General features: G+C 57.4%; 1 protein-coding gene across 1 annotated transcript in view; it reads left to right on the top strand.

Moving 5' to 3' along the window:
- NHEJ1 (non-homologous end joining factor 1) overlaps positions 1-14,587 on the top strand; it is a 42,754-nt gene extending 28,167 nt beyond the window's left edge. Inside the window, exons 6-8 of the mRNA XM_021526246.4 lie at positions 13,410-13,527; positions 13,773-13,876; positions 14,135-14,587. Coding sequence (XP_021381921.4) covers positions 13,410-13,527; positions 13,773-13,876; positions 14,135-14,215 — 303 coding nt within the window. The 3' untranslated portion in view covers positions 14,216-14,587. The remainder of the gene's footprint in view (positions 1-13,409; positions 13,528-13,772; positions 13,877-14,134) is intronic.
- Positions 14,588-16,790: the final 2,203 nt, after the last annotated feature.

Below are 16,790 nucleotides of genomic sequence, written 5' to 3'. Positions count from 1 at the left end.
TTGGTTTCCTTCTCTCTGCTCTTTTCCTCTTCCTCGCCAGGCCCCGGGGCTGCTGACTGACCTCAAAGGGAAAAGCAGGCTCTGAGGGACAGCAGCAGGGATGGGCAGGGGTAAACACGGGGCTGGGGCTGGCCAGGCAGTGGGTGATGGAGGTGAAGTCATGCCGTGACGTCAGCCCTGCGGCTTTGGGGACAGCCGTGGTTATGCTGCTCAAGGAGGGGCAGCTGTTTTTCTGCAGCTCCGCCGCTTGCTCCTGGTGCCCGTCTAACTTATAAACTTTAATGGCCAGTTTAAATGGTTCCTGCCATGGGCACCTTGTTGCCAGATTTAGGTTTTTAATTTGGAAACTTTCCCTTCTGTGGTCAGAGGAGGAAGGACTTGGGTCCGCTCAGGGCCAGTCATCAGGACACGCGGGTGCCAAAGAGACAGCCCAAAAGGACCGTGCTGTCGTCACTGGTGTCAGGACAGGGCTGGCCACGCATGGGGCAGACAGGCTGGAGGAGCCCCCTGGTCCCCTCCTGCTGCCCACATATTGGTGGAATAAATTTAGCTCCTCCTCCGCCGCTGGCTGGGGGACCACCGTCAGCTGCCACCTGCTCCTGATCAGCACAGTCCTACCCCCAGCCCCAGGGCTCACCACAGCTCTGGGCTGTGTGGGCAGCATTCTCATCCTGCAGCCCTCAGGAGACACTGGGGGCCCACAGACCTCAGCTCCCAGGGGCGAGCGTTGGGCTACAGCCACGTTTGCTTCTGCAGGTGCCAGCAGAGCTGGGGTTAGACACAGAGCCGGGGTTAGCCAGAGCTGGGGTTAGGTACAGAGATGGGATTGTGCTCAGAGTAATGCCTGGAGGTACTGCTTGGCAGGAGGATAGGATGCAGGGCCAGCACTACGGGAGACACTGAGGGCATGGCACTGCTGCTCTTCCTCTTCCTCATGTCTCACTTTCCCTGAAGCCCTTCGATAGCCCCTGCGAGGTGTGGATTAGCAGAATCACATTTCCCTACCGCAAACTCAGCTCGCCTCTGCCTGCAGAGACTGAAGAAACCCTTGCAATGCCCAGGAGTTGTTGGGTGCTGGGACACAGGGTGAGACCTAACCGGCCTATAAGCTTGATGGAGCCTCCCCACCATTTTTCCTCCCAGCTCTGGTGGGAGCGGGGGCATCTTAACCCCCCCAGCTGCTGCCACCTGGGGTTACTAATAGTTGGGTTCCAAGGAGTGACCATGGCTTGGCTGGGTCTCTCCTTGTCACAGACTGGTGTGGCAGGGCTTGTCCATACGTTCGTGCTGTACAGGCTGGTTGTCTGAGAGCACTGCACGAGGGCTGGTCCTTCCAGCCCGTGCTGATGTGTCCATGGTGTGATGGGCTGGATCAGAGCCAACCCTGGAACATCTTAGCTACTAGGAGGGTCCAGGACTGTGCTGGGGGTCTGGGGAGCTGAATAGCAGACAAGATAGCTGGCTTGGCAAAAGTCTGCACCCCAGGGGTTGAACTTCCCCAGGGTGGGCACCCAGAGCACTATAAATAGCACATGAAGGCAGAGGAGCAGAGGAGTGGCCCTGGTTTACCAGCACTTTCATACCATGGCTTTCAAGTGGTTCCCCTGCCTCTTCCCCATGAGCCAGTGGCACATCTGGGCCTCCAGTGCTGTGCCACGTGCTCTGCGGCCACTGGAGCTGGTGCCGCGTGCCAGCCCTGGAGCAGCCCTGCCTTTGCCAGCCCTGTAATTGATTCCTGCTCTCCTGCATGGGTGGAGGCTGCAGATGTGTAACCTGGTAGGAGGCGGTGGGCTGTGGGCACTATCTGCAGGAGCCAGCATGGGCAGAGTGAGGAGCAGCCCAGTCCTCGCCTTGGCTCTGATGCCAACTTGAAGAACTGCCTTTTGAGCTTCCAGGTGTTTGAAGAGGTTCTCTGCCAACCTCAGTTCCTGGAGCAGGGCATTTGAGGGAGCCCTGTTACCCCACTTTGGGGCTGCTGGAGGAGCTGGGGTACTATTTGAGATGATGGCAGCTGATGTCAATTCCTGGTGGGTCTATAGAGGTCCCTTGTTATTCCCCCGAGCCTGCAGACAGACCTGGCCGTGGTGATGGCAGGGGTTTAAGTTAAGGAGGATTTTGTAGCCTGGCACCATGTAGGAGACAATATATTTGAGCATGTTATGAATAAGGTTGAAGATAGATCAGTTTTTAGACTGGAAGGTGATGGTGTTCCAGGAGAGAGGGACTGCAAACAGATGAGATTTTACATGAACACAGGGCAGCTGGAATCACATATCCTTGCTACCTTGTTTTCCAGTGTTGCTGCTGACAGTGCTGAATGGAAGAAAACTCCTAGAAAAATAGGGATCAAAATGATGAGGCTTTTAAAAAACACTGTATTTAGCAAAAGGGCATGGTTTTGCTGAGCAGCAGATGGCAAGGGGTGGGTGAGCCCTTCTGAGCAAGGCAAGCATGAATGGAGACAGTGAGGTGATGAGTGGGCAGGGGGATGGAAAAAGAAGCAGTTGTCAGAGCTGAGGAGGTCTTTGCTCCTCACTGCCCAAGGAGGAGTGGTGAAGCTCTGAGCATCTCTCCCAAAACAGGCTGGGATCCCTGCCTTAGAAACTGAGCAACTTGGGCTGCAGTGGCTGAGCCTGGCGGGACAGAGATGGAAGAGGCTGCAGCAACAAGGAGAAATCTCCTTACCCAGGTGGAGTGGCACAGCACGGGGCAGGGTTGGGGCCACAGCTCCCAGCTCACCAGCCCTCTGTGCCCCCCCAGGTAACACCACAGGGACCCTGCCCCTCTCTCCAAGGGCTGAAAGGGCGAAGGTGCCCTGACAGAGTGTTTTATTCACAGCAGGTGCCTGAAATCCAACCGTGGTGGTGCAGTAATCCCTCCCCTCACCTGGAGATGAACCCAGCTTGAGAGACATGGCTGTGCAGGGTCAGGCCCTGCGGGTGCTGGGATTGCCCCTGCCATAACCATAGCGTGTCCCTGGCAGGCTGACGGGCCGGTCCTGCCGTGGGAGACAGGCGCGTAATGCCTGATTTCACAGCACTGCCATGCTCTGTTTGCTTGTGGCAATGATCTCTCCTGCTCTGTCCAACTCCAGCCTTTGGCCAAACCCCAAGCTGCAACTCTGTCAGCTGGGATTAGGTACAAGATTTGGACTAAAACATCTTTGCTCTTGGCTGGGGCAATGACAGAGGGGGGAAAGGTTAGCCTGCCATCTCTGGAGATGGAGCTCCTGCCCTGCCACCAACCCATGTTTAGCATTCCCCAGAGTTGCCTTCACCCTCGCAGCCAGCACTGGGGTTTTGCAAGCCCCACACAGAAGCGGAGGAGGAAGGCAGAGATTTCCCCATCTCTCTGATGCTGAGGTTGACCATGAGATGGGCGTAAGTCCCTGGGCTGTCTGGAACAAATCAAGGGAATGCTTGTAAAGGAGAGAGGAACAGGAGTGGTCCATGCAGAAGGAGTCTCCCATTTGCTGTGTGCTCCCAAAGTGCTCCTTGCTGTGTCCAGCTTGTTCCAGCAAAGCCTTGTCTGAGAGGAGGAGCTATGGAGCAGCAGACCCCTGTCCTCGATGCCTCCAAGAACAGGACTGGGGGTGCTTTGGCAGCAGATAAGCAGTGATGCCCTGCGGGATGGCTGGCAGCCTAGAGCAGGTAGTGCTAGGGGTGGTGGAGCAGGATCTGTGGCACCCTGCCAAATCCAGCTTTGGCGTTACAGGAGCACTCTATCTGTGTCTCACTATTGCACAGTGCTGAGCCCAAGCCGAGGCTTCTTATCACCTCATGGCGAGGTGCACAGCCCTGAGCAGCCCTCCCTGTCCCTGCAATCTTGCCCTCTCTCAAAGTGCTGCTTCCTCCTTGTCTCACTGGGCCCTGGCTTTGTTGGCTGAGCTTGCTTAGCTTTGACAAAGTTTATAGCGCTGGAATGCAGAATGGCTGCTGGCCTCCCTCCAGCCTAAACATCCCCGCCCCACAGTGCGACAGGCGCTGATAAGGGGCAGTGCCACAGCGGGCAGGTATCTCGTGCCCAGCCCGCGACCTTACAGCCACACGACCTTGAAGGTTGTCATTTGTCTCAGCGCGTGTGCGCGTGCATGCGAGCTGCCTCCCATCCCCAAGAAATGTTCTCCACATCCCTGGTTTTCTCTCCAGGCCAAACCCACATGCACGTTGCCCAAAACCGACTCCGAACAGACTCCTTTGATGAGCAGGGCTTAAATATATATTTGGCATTCCAGCGGCAGCGTGCCGAGCATGGCCAAGGGTGTGAAAGTGTTTGCTTGACAAACTCCGGGGGCTCTCGCCTCTCTGCTGGCTCTAGGGATTTGCAGGAGAGAAATATCAAGGAATTTTTCACCTCTCTGTTTTGTTTTGTGTTTTTATTTTGTTTTCCTTCTGCGAGTGCATTTTTAGCTCTGGTGAAAAGTGCCTGATTGACAGTCATAGAGACTGAGTCCCCTGTCTTTGCCGACACAGGGACAGCAGGAGCAAACATGGGAGAGGAAACAGCCCTGAGAGCCTTGCACTAAATGTGGGGGCTCCCATCTCCTTTCCACTGTCCCTGTCCCCTCCATGAGTCCAGTGCTGTCAGGGACCGATTTGGGTACCAGCAGGATGGAGATGCCCCACATCCTAGAAGTCCCAGGCTGTGGTCTTCTCAGAGCTGGCTCTTTTGCAAAGACCCTCTCTCTCTCTGCTGAGGGCAGTGGGTTCCAGTCGCCACTCAGAGAGCCCCAGCACCACATTGTGGAGACACCCGTGCCCATTGCTGCACTGAAGACTTCCCCACGTGCTGTGGCACCAGCTTGGGGTACTTTCTGCTCTCCAGGCACTTTTGAGGTTGCAGAGGGTCTTGTCACCTTGTGCCTGTGGGTGGGGAGATGGAGCAAGTGGAGCAGAAGAGGGTCTCCATGGGAAAGTTGCAGATGGACAGGCTGGTTGCTTGCAGCCTCCTAAAATGATGCATAGGAGGTGCTGGGGGCATGAAGTCAAAACCCTGAGCTTCACTTGCCATTTAGCTCCTTCTGGGCTGCAGCCTGTGATGGGGCAGGAAAAGCAGCTCCATCACCAATTTCCATGTGACACAGGATCCATAGAGGGGCTGGGATATGCAGAGCAGACCAATGTACAGAGCTGCAACCCTGGGCTTGGATGTAAGCCCAGACATGTATCCTGCAGGGGGAGGAGGAGGAGGAGGAGGAAGGCAAATCTTCCTCATTAGTCCAGCCACTGCATCCCGCACCTATGGAGAATGGGGAGGGGAGCCCTGGGCAGTGGATTTGGTTTCAGGGCCCATGTCTGCAATGCCTGCCAGAGTAGACTGAGAACCTGGCTGACTCCTGGGGAGGGGGCTGAGGGGGCTGCATCTGTGTGTTCCCAGCTGTCCCCAGTGTAATCCTTTATGAAAGAGAACCCTCTGCCCTGCTGCATCCCCATTGTCAGGTCACAGTGCTGCCTGACCCTAAATCACCTGCCACTCCCAGCCTGATGGATCACCAAGGAAAAAGGGGTGCTGCCCCCCATAGCGGCAGAGGGAAAGGGTCTGGGGTCTGTGGGGCATAGGTTCAGACTCTGGAGGCTGCAGAGCAGGGGTTAGGATGTTGGTAGTCTATGGGGAGAGGCTTGGTGCCCAGGGACTGCAGGGCAGAGGTTGGTACCATTTTTCAGAGGGATTGAGCTGCTGTGAATTACAGCTACTGAGAAGGGGATATGAGGGATTGTAGAGCAGGGTTTCGGATCCTGGGGGGCCATGAGTTTGGGGGCAAACTGTGTCCCTGGGGCAAGGGCAGGCTTGGCTTGGGCTCCTCGAGGTTTCCTTCCTGGCCCACTGAAGAATCGCTGGCTTGTCTGAAGGATCATTGACCTGTGGATTTCCTGGGCAGCAAGTCCTTTTCATGTGGCCGCTTGCAAACTCTCATGACATCACCACGGGCTGCTCCTCCTGGAGACAAACCCAGTGCTTTTTAGGGTTTTGCCTTCCCTCCCTCCCCAGCCTGTGTGTTTTGGCCAGGGGGGACCCGGCGGATCACGTCCAAGAGCAGCCACTCTGGCAGGGAGATGGTGCACAGGGCTGGGGGGCAGGGAGAGGGCAGTGTGTGTACCCCCCCCCCCCCCCCCCCTCGGACTGAATAAACATGGGCTGGCCAGGGATGGAGGGGGCTTTTCCAGCCTGGACCACACCCCGGGGGGCTATTTTTCGCCATGAATGAAAGGGCTGTGTGCTCACAAGGCAGGCTGGCCTCCTGCTGCCGCTGCTGTGCATGGAGAGCTCTCTTGACACTCAATCCTGGTGCCTGGCTGGGGACCAACATCTGCACTGAGCACAGCTGGGCACTGCCCGTGGGACACCTGGGTACATGGAACAGCTGGGCACTGCCTGGGGGGACACCTGGGCACCTGGCACAGCTGGGCACTGCCTGTGGGACATCTGGGCACCTGGTACCAACTGGGCACATCCTGGCTGGAGTGATGCCAGCAGGCTGCCATGCCTGGGAAACACGGTCTGGGTCTGTCACAGAGGAAAGGGAAGTGATGGTGACTCAGTGGCTGTGCCAGCAGCAGTGCCAGGGCTGCTGGGGCATGTTGGACCCAACCCTACTAGGGCCATGTGCCTGGGGACCTGCCTGAGGCAGCTCAGCAGTAAGCCCTGCTGCCCCTCTGCCCCACACAGAAATGCTTCCTGCTGCAGTTTCGGGTGACAATGGGGCAGCATCCCCAGGGGCTGCCCCAGTGGCTGCACCTGTGCTTAAGAGGAACTGCAAAGCCACAAGGGTGGAGCAGCTGCCTTCTGATCAACCTTGGTCCTAAACACACCCAGATTCTCCCTAAAAGCCCCTAATCCCGCCTGGCTCAGCACCAGCTTCCTCTCTGGGCCCTGTTAGCTCAGCTAATCCCTTGTGTGCCAGGTTTAGGGATGTTCTGCATGCAGTATTTCCACGGTTGCTCCCCTGTCATCCCCAGATTTTGTTTCTCAAGGAGTATGAGGGCTGCTTTGCCCGTTCTCAGCTCTGACCCACACTCCTGCTGCCTCTGCCAGCCTCAGTGCCCCACAGGTCCCAGGGGACCCATGAGTGCTTGTGCCCATGAATGAGTGGCCTGTCCTCTCTGGGTGGAGCCGAGGTACTGGATCCCACCCATCACTGTTCCTTATCGCCACACAGCATCCTTGTGATTCACCAGGTGTGGCTCCCTTTCCATCATCCCACTTTGCAGGAAGTTTCCTGGCCAGCCCCCCATGAGCTCTGTGCAATAACAACAAGCTGGGATGAGCTGGCTGGCCTTCCTGAGCAACCCTACAATAACAGACCAGTGCAGTGTGTCCAGCTTTCCTGAGCAGACAATAATAAACCCGAATGAGCTGGCACACTTTGCGGAGGAACCCTACAATAATAAGCCTGGATGATACATCCATATTCACCGAGTCAGCCTAAAATAACAGGGCAGTGTGAGCCACCCAACTTCCTCACAGATAAGTGGGGTCCCTGGGCTGTGTCTCTGGGAGAGGAGGTATACTGGCCACCAGATCTCCATTTCTTCTGCTCTTGACCCTGGAGAAGGCAGCCTGTGTCAGTGATGGGTCAGGTTGGTGGAGGTGAAGGCCATAGGTACTATCAGCCTGTGACTCTGCCTTCCTGGTAGCAAATCCTCGCTTAGTCCTGGCATGCTGGGACCTGCTAAACTTCACGGCATTCTCCTTGTCCATCTCCCTTGCCAAACTGGCACCCAGGACCAGCTTCCCCAAAGGCTCTCCTGCTATTACCTCATGGGCTGCTGGAGAGTGGGACAAATGCCCATGGTCAAAGTGGAGCTGGGAGTGCCACCAGCAGCTGCCACCAGACCCTGTGCAGCAAGGCCCAGGGTCTTCCAGCATTGCTAGGCAATACTACTGCTGGACACAACTCTTTTTCAGAGAGTTTGTTGGCACTTGGGCAGGGGCAGGGCTTGGATGCCCATGGGTTTGCTTGGCAGCATGGCAGGAGGGCTTCTTTCCAAATGGGTTGGGGAAGGGACAGCCCACTGGGGCTGGAACCACTCGCCCCCCACCAGGGTCTCTGCCAAGCCCCAGGCTGCTCCTGGTGGGTTAATCCTCACATGACTGGGGAAGAGATGCTGCAGCCTCCTGCCCTACCTCTGCTCTGCGGCTGACCCTCCTTTCCGTGGGATTTGTCCCTGTTGGATTGCAGGAGCGAGTGGTCAGGGCAGATGTAGAACCCCGCGGCATCCCTGCACGGGGGGAACCAGCATCCCGGCCGGCGTGGCGGCGGCACAATGCAGAGCCCCCGCTGCCACCACGCCCCTCCGCTCAGTGTCTGCGAGAAAGGCTGTAACCCAAGCCACAAAAACAGCACAAGGGGAAAAGAAAAGGGTATTGAGCGGCGGGGCTGCTGCGGTCGCCGGCCAGCATAGACTGCTGGTTGTTAAGCGAGTGCCTCGCTTGCAAAGGCTGCCTTGATGAAGTGTGAGACAGCACTTACGGAGGGACGCGGGCAGGCATTCTCGCTCCATCTTCCGCTCACAGTGCCGCTCTTTATGTGCCTGACATTTGCTCGCTGGAAAGGCCCCTGTAGTCAGGGGGAAAGGAAAACATTGCAGGCAGCAGGGCCAGAACGGTGCTGGGGGAGTGCTGTGCCATGCCGGGCTGGACTGGGCTGGGCCGAGCTGGGATGCTCCTCTGTCCCGGCCTCACCACCCGCTCTTCCCCGGGGTGACCCCTTCACCTCTCAGCAGCTCTCCGGCTGCCTTCCCCTGCCGGCACTGCCGCTTCCTGCCAGGTGTGCTCAGCCTGGCTGCCTGCCTGTGAAGCCCTGGCCATCCTGCCCCTGCCTGCTCCAGGGGCGGGCTGGCAGCACCGCCAGCTCTCCTAGCTGCTGTGCTCCTGCTGCTGCTGCTGCTGCTGCTGCTGTGCTCCTGCTGCTGCTGCTGCTGCTGCTGCTGCTGCTGATGATGATTGTCCCCTGGGAATGTATGACAGGGGATGGAGACAATGACAGTGTGAGCTCAGACCTGGTCCTTCAGCCACCTGCTTCTGGGGTATGCAGTGTCCCAAAGAGTGCTGCAGGCTTGGGGGGTTGCAGATAGATGTAAGGGCTGGAGGAGCTGGGAAAGGGCATCAGTGGTCAGTGTAGGGCACCTCAGGGTGCCTCGGGGTGGCTCTGTCCCCAGGGAGAGGGTCAGTGCCCCATAAGGAAGTTGGGGCAGGAGACTGGGCTGATGTGGCCTGCTTCATCCCAGGGAATAAGCATCCCCTTTCCCTGCCCTTGAAACCAGATAGAAGGGGACAGTTCAACCCTCTACATCTATTTTTTTGCAGACAGATCCTCTGCTGCTGGCAGAGGATGGGTGAGCATCTATTTGGATCCCAGAGTGGGCCGCTCCCTAGCCTGACTAACATTGGCATAGCCATGGGCAGAGATGTCCAGCACAGATCCAGCAAGCCATTCCAGCCCCATTCCCAGGAGAATGCACAAAGCTGGTGACAGGGGGCAAGTGCCAAAGGCAGCCTGTGAATGCACCAGCCATGGAGCCCTTCCCCTGCCCACCACCGACTGCCACAGCAGCACCAGACTTCATCCATGCCAGTGTGGCAGCAGCCATCCCCGGTGCCAGAGAGCCAGTCTGCCATTCCTGGTCTGTCACTCCACCACGCTGCTTCCATGGAGCCCACTGGTGGGGGCAGCCTGGGGAAGCCATCCTCCCCCTTGGCACACACCCCTTGGCTCCAGCCCCGGCAGGAATTATTAAGTGTGCCCCTGTGGAGCATGTGCTGAGGCTGGCCACGGGAATGTGGGCAGATCTGACATACAAGCCACAGCAGCCAGGCTATAATTTCCAAACAGGCCCCATTCGCTCTGTTTTCCAGTTAAAAATATATTAAAAAATAGGAATGTGGGATTTGTAGTGAAGAATGTTGGTAACCGCTTCGAATGTCTGGTGTGATAATGAAAGGGTCAGTCCCCAGCTTTGAGCGTGACCGATTTAGACTCTGGTGCTTGGCAGTGGTGCGGGGGCCCAACGTGATCCAGCCTGCCTGCACACCCATCCTGGGCCAGGGAAAGGTGATGCTTCTGTGCTGGTGGCATGGTGCTGTGCTGGGTGATGTGCCCCTTCTGCTCATACTCTCAAGAGACCATCCAAATTGCTGTCCCTTTTGGCCCCCTGAGACGGGATAGGTCTAGGCAGGGTGTGGGGAAATGCAGAATGCCTTGGAGATAGATTTTGTTCCCTGCTGCATCTCTGCACTGGGGCTGCATCTCAGCCCTATAGCAGAGCCCACTGGGTTGGGGGTCACTGAGCGGGGCTGCAGCCCAGCTCCCCCTGAGCTGCCCCTCTACGCCGTGGGGCCGTCAGTGAGCACGACTTGCTCTCGGTGTGAGGCCAGCACCTGCCCCCCTTTGGTGGGCATGCTGCTCCCCCCTCACCCCAAGTCACAGTTCAGGGCGTGCTGCGGAGCCTCCCGTGCCGCTACCGCAGCCTTGAGTCCCTCCTGATACTGGGGCATCCCACTTGGCCTTGTGGCCAGGTAGTCATAACAGGCCAGACAAGCCCTGCCAGCTCCCGCGGCATCGCTCCCTGGTGAGCCGTGTGGACAGCCCAGCCAGCACTCCCCCAGCTGCCCGTGTGGCTCCCCGCACCTCAGACATCATGTTTATCCTGGAGATGGGTAATCAGGGAAAAACAAGTCACCAGAGGCCGGGGCTGATTCTGCAGTGGGGACAAGCTGTCTGCAGCAGGGTTCAGCTTAGGAATGGAGCAGTGGGGCAAGGAGGAAGGGGAAAATCAGCTGTAGCCAGGGCTTGTCCCCCATCCAGCCCTTTAGGGGACACTTCGTTGTCCCTCTCAGCCTTCGGGGCCATCAGGTGGCCGGTGGCTGGCACAGCATGCTCTGCTCCCTGCTGAGTCATAGCTTTGCAGGGAAACGCTTCCAGCTCTGGTTATAACCCATTTCCCTCCGGGGCTGTGAAGTGCAGCCTCCCAGTCCCGCCGCGGGCCAGCTCCGGCCACCCCATGGCCCTGAGCCCGCGGGCTCCAGCCGCCGGGAAGGGCAGCGGCAGGAAGTGGCTGCTGACTCCCAAATTCCACCCTGGGCTTGCTGGAGCTGAGCCCTTCCCGCAGGCGTGGGCAGCAGGTGCCCTGCACCTGCAGACCCCTGTTCCACCCCGGATGCCCAAGCCTCCTGGTGGCGCTGGGCACTCTGCTTCCAGTGCCTCCCCAAGGTGCCACATCAGTGAGGGTGTGTGTGCTGCTTTTGGGGACTCTGGGTGGCTGCAAGGATGGTTTGTCCCATGCCCAGGTTATCCTGGGGACACTGTGCTGGCTCTGGGCAGCTGGGGCTGAGCACTGAGTGAGCAGCTGCCCAGCCCAGATCCTTGATTGAATGCTGTGAAGCGGAGCAGCCTGAGCAGCCCTGGGGCTCGGGGCACATCTCAGGTGCCATCCTGAATGGGTTGGAGCAGAGGGGATTGGGCAGCACCCCGCACCTGGATGCACAGCCTGCCCCATTGCCCTGGCATTCCCCAGAGCCGTTGTGGCAGGGAGAGGGGATGAGCACCCTCGCAGTGGCACGCAGAGCTGGCTGGCTCTGCAGGGGACTCTCCTGCCCTCCTGGGGCACTGACCCACGCAGCGCTATCTAGCACACTTTGCTCACTTCACTGCCATTCCTGACTTTCCTGGGAGCTGCTGTTTGCTTTTCTCTGAATTATGACTCCAGCTTGTGCCTTTGATCTGGGCTGTGTTGGCCACCCGTGACCAGGCCCTCTTCTGCCTTTGAAGTGCAGTCACCTTCCCAGCCTCGGATGCTGCTTTTGCAACTTTGGGTGCAGCCCTGGCTCTGGGGTGAGACCTGCAGGGCGAGAGAATCCTTGGGGTGCCTGAGGTGCTCAGCATTCCCTCATCCTCTCTGGGACCCTGTGATGAGCCAGCACAGTTAACAACTCGGAGGCTGGGCAGTGAGGCACTGAGAGGTGTGCTTGCCCAGTACCAAGCAGTCCCAGGGATGCTGGTGGGATGCTGGCAGCAGAGCATTGCTCCCTCCGGTGGCAGTGGGCAGGGACAGAGGAGGTGACCCGTATAGCAGCTGGTAAAAAGCAGATGCATTTCCTACTGCCAAAGAGCCTTTCATGAGTGTGACTTCAGCAGAAGAGATGAGACCTGCATGGAAAGTGTCTGTCTGGGCACCAGCCATCCCATCTTGGCATCAGCCCTATCCTGCCACCCTGTCTGGCAGGGAGCAGTGAGGAGTGCTCAGACTACCTATACTGCCATTGGGAAGCTGGGATCAGGCTTTGGACTCTGTCCTTGAGTGGGTCTGAGTGTCCCCATCCCCTCCCCACTTTTGTGGCCCAGAGAGGATCCTACCTTATCTGTTACACTTTGTTCTCCTGCTGTCTGGGTGTGGAGCAGGGCAGAGATTAGTGTGTTCAGACCTTTGACACACACACACACACACACACACACACACACACACACACACAGCCACACAATCAGCCATGCGTGCACCCACAGCCACGCTCATGTGCACACTGCTGCACACACGGTCCCTATGCACGTCATCATGGCACACTCACCTGCACTTGTAGGCCCACGTTATGCCCCACACACCCCCTGCTGCACCTCCTCCCAGGCACATACCCTTTTCCCTTTCCCTGTGCATGTTTGTTTGAGCACTCTGAGTTATGTTATGTTCCCAGTGGAGTGTGGCACTTCCCCAGCCTGCCAAGATCTCTCATGTGCATCAGCATGGCCCATCAGGAAAGGTGGCATCCCACTGGCAAGGGGTGCAGGCAGGAGGAGGGGGGCTTCCCGTGTCAAGTCTGGAGGGAATAAAAGTGCATGCAGGAAGGCAGGAGCTGTTCTGTCAGACTGCAAGTAAACCTGGGCATCCCTTATCTCACTGTCACATCATTTTCACTTTCTGTGGGGCCACCAGAGATGCCTTGTGCTGGAGGCTGTGGTGGCAGGCAGGGACTACCTGTTCCTATCTCTTATTAGGTCATGGCCCTGCCCAAGGCTCACTGTCCGTATTCCCAAGCTGCAGCCCGTGCTGCTCCAGGCAGGGAAGCCACAGCCCTTTCACAGCGATCTTATCTCCAGCATTTCATGAATGACCCCAAAGCCTCTGCAGTCTGCCTCTCAATGGGAAGGCAACCCACTGTCCAGAGCAGGTGTGTGGGGGTGTGCACATGTCTGTCTGTCTGTCTGTCTGTCTGTGTGCGCGCAGCTGGGAGCAGCCGCATCCCACCAGTGCCAGAGCTGCCTGTTCCCACAAAGCCTGCTGCAGTCCTGGGGTGAAACAGATGCAGCCTGACAGGCAGAGAGGGGCACAGCCCTTCTCTGCCCCACAGCAGCACTGTGGCAGGGTGACCTGGCAGGTGATTTCCTGGTAGGGTGATGGTGCCTCTACTTTCTCCCACAGACCCTGCCCCGGATCTGCAGTGCAGGAGAAGGGCAGGCGTTTGCCTCTGCTCTGCAGCAGCTCTACACTGCAGTGACACAGCAGGAGGTCAAGCAGGCTCGGAAGCCGCATTGCTCTGGTGAGGAGCTCCTTGGCTGTGGCATGGGGAGCATGTGATGCAGCTGTCCCCTCAACTGCTGAGCCCCATATCCAGGGGTAAGGGAAGTGTGGCCCTGGGTGCAGCTCATCCCATGCAACAATCTCTCCCTTTGCTTACTCACCGTGGGCTAGGCTCCCAATCCAAGCATAATTCCTGGAGTGGCTTTGGGTAATACCCCATGATCCCTTATCTCAATCCCAAATTGCATCTTTTTGTGGTTCCAGAGGATGATGTGGATACAGCACCCACTGCAGAAACCACAAAGCACCCACCTTCACCTGCTGCATCTCAGGAGGATGAAACGACATCTTCCAGTGAGAGAAACTCGGTGAGTGCAGCTCTAGAAAGTTTCTCTGTACCAAAGGCAGGATGGGGCCCACATCTCCTTTCCCTCCTCTCATCCAAGCACTGTGCCCACCCAGGATGGGTGTCTCAGCTTGATTCCTAGCCCATTCTACCCCATGCATCCTTACTGGGGAGTGTGTGATTGCTCTCCCACAACGCAGATGACAGGAATGTCACTGCTTGCACACATCCTGCATGACTCCCCAAGGTGGAACTGACACTGCCTCCTCTTTGTTTCCAGCCAGCCTCCTCCCCAGCTCAGAAACCCCGGCTGTCTGCAGCCAAGGCCAAGCCAAAGAAGGCAAAAGGGCTCTTCAGCTGAAAGATTGCTGCCAACCCTACTGAGGTCTCTGCTTCCCCCAGCAGCCAAGAGAGTTAGTGCAGAGAACCCATGCACCATCTGCCTCTTCTCTGCATCTCCTCATAGACCCTGCCCAGGTCATGGTCCCCTCTCAAGATGTCTCCAGTTGGGGAGATGGAGCTCCTTTCTTCAACAGTATTTCACAAAACAGCTTTTTTATCTCTTCCCTGGTGCAGAGTTTGCCCAGGCTTCCTCTCATGGCAGAACCACTGCTGGACCTGAGAGAAGTTGGAGGGATGTTGCCAGTGGGTGTGGGACAGCTGGGCCACTGGCAGAGCTGTGGGGTTTGGCTGCTTTTGAGTGGGTTTTCAATAAAGGGCTGTGTATGGGTGAGATTCCCTCTCCTGCTCTGTCCCACCAGGCCTGTAGTGTCTAGGAAGAGATGTAGCCTTTGGCTGCTGAGTCCTCCTCAGGCCAGTCCTGATGTCCCAGGGGCGTGCAGTGACTCTGGACAGTGAGGTGACAGCAGCTCATTGCTGTGGCACAGCACCCAGCTCCCAGTCATTCTGTGCCTCACCCTGAGCAGCAGCATGTGTTTTGGGGTGTGCACCAGAGGATGCTCAGATCATGGGGACACAGTATGCTCAGGGGGCTGGAGCCCATGTTCTTGTCCCATACCAGGATACACAGCCTGTGTGCTGGTGCCTGCAGGGCTTTTGCAGGCTGGAAAAAGCCCTGGGTAGGCTGCAGGACACCCTACATTTGCAGGCACCTCCACCATAGTTACTGGGCAGGTGATACATGATCATGCTTTGGCCTCCAAGGAGCAGGAGACAGCCAAAACACTAACACACTGAATGCTGCCAGGCCTGGGAGCAGCCCTGGAGCAGGTTACAGATGCTCCCTGGCCACCAAACACCACATCCATCCTTTCACACTCCATCCATCCATCCATCCATCCATCCATCCATCCATCCATCCATCCATCTACTCCTGCTGTCATCTTCCAGCCCCTGGATCCACATGCTTCCTTCAGGACTGGGATCCCATTCCTGTGCCCAAGCCAGGTCCGAAAACAGCAGGCAGAGAGCCAGGCAGCAGGCAGGCTGCAGCCAGTGGTGCTGCTCTCCTGGGACAGGGACCCATGCCCCCAGCTGCCCTGGTCCCTGGGGCTGGGCCAGCTGCAGTCATGCTGCCTGTTCTCCTGGGCAGAAGGGGGAAACAAAAACATCCGGAGCAGTCCATGTGTCTGTGGAAGGGGAATGAAAGAGCCTTTGCTGGGCCACAGCCAACCAGTCCCAGGGCGAGTGCAACCAGTTGCTTTTTATATTTCCTTTTTGAGGGGGCAGCATGCAGGGCAGGGTGGGTGGTGGGAAGGGAAAGCCATGGGATGGGGAGCTTGTGCTGACTGCCATAGCTTATGTATCCTGCATTCTCCCATCTGCAAACATCTTAACTTGGCAGCTCTGAGTCTGCCTGCTGGGCACTTGCCCCCAGGTTGTTCCTGCTACTAGCTGAAGGGTAGGACCAGGGCAGCAGGAGCTTAGCAGCTTAACAGTTCCCTGTATCTTCTGCCCCCAGGTTGTTCCTGGTGCAACCCCTGCTCCATCCATATGGACTCCATCTCTGGTGCAGGAGCTGCTCTGTTGCAAGCCTTGTCCCTCAGCTCCGTGCTGGCTCTGGGGTTTGTGCTGTTCCCCCATGCCTGCCAGCATGCTCAGGAGGAGTGCTTATCACCCCTGCGAGGGCATCTGGCTTGTCTATCCCTTTTGGGTCTGAGGAGACATCACAGGGCTGAAACAATGCCAGCCTGGCTGTGCCAGTGGCCGGTGGACTCTGTAGGGGAGGAGTGGGTGGTGCAAACCAGCACCTGCATCCCTGGGTCATTTCTGTGAATTACTGTGCCTCTGCTTCTCCCTGGGGTACTCAGCTCACTGTCAGAGATGCTGCAGAGATGTTGCTCATGAGCCCTGCTGCAAAGTCTCTGTGGAGTGTCCAGCAGCCCTAAAGACCTGCTTCAGGGACAGATCCTGTTCCATTCACGTCTCTCCCAAAGGCAAGGGGAGGTGGAAATGCAGGGGCAAGGACAGGAGGTAAATAAAATCAGGAGAGTGAAGACAGTAGGAAAAAGAACTTTGCCAATGTCCCCCAGGGAACCACAGGGACCCTGGCCCTCAGGACTCCAGCATGGGGCCACTGGTTCCTCCCCGGCCCAGGTTGTTGCCAGCTCTGGGGAATGCCACTACACATTGTCTCATGCTGTCCTGCTGGGGTCTCCTTCACTGTCCCCACCCCCTCCTCCCTGGAGCCAGCTGGATTTGAGCTCCCGACACACATTAAAGGCCACAAGTTCGGCCTTGGCCTCCATAAATTTGATTCCATAAATATTAGTTTTCGCAGGGTTTAATGAAGCCGTTATGCTGGGCACGGCCCAGCACCCCGACCCGTGCCCTTAATAAGGGCTCTGTGGCCTCGATTAAAGGGACCTTTCAATCGCTGTCAAGTATTTTTAGAAAAGGAAAAGAAAAAAAAAAGAGAGAGAGAGAGGGAGAGAGAGAGAGAGAGAAGAAGACGACCAAGGCAGCGAATAGGGAGA

Source organism: Lonchura striata, chromosome 7, assembly GCF_050655825.1.
Source record: "Lonchura striata isolate lonStrDom1 chromosome 7, ASM5065582v1, whole genome shotgun sequence".
Classification (NCBI taxonomy): Eukaryota; Metazoa; Chordata; class Aves; order Passeriformes; family Estrildidae; genus Lonchura; species Lonchura striata.
This window is presented reverse-complemented; position numbering and strand designations above follow the sequence as displayed.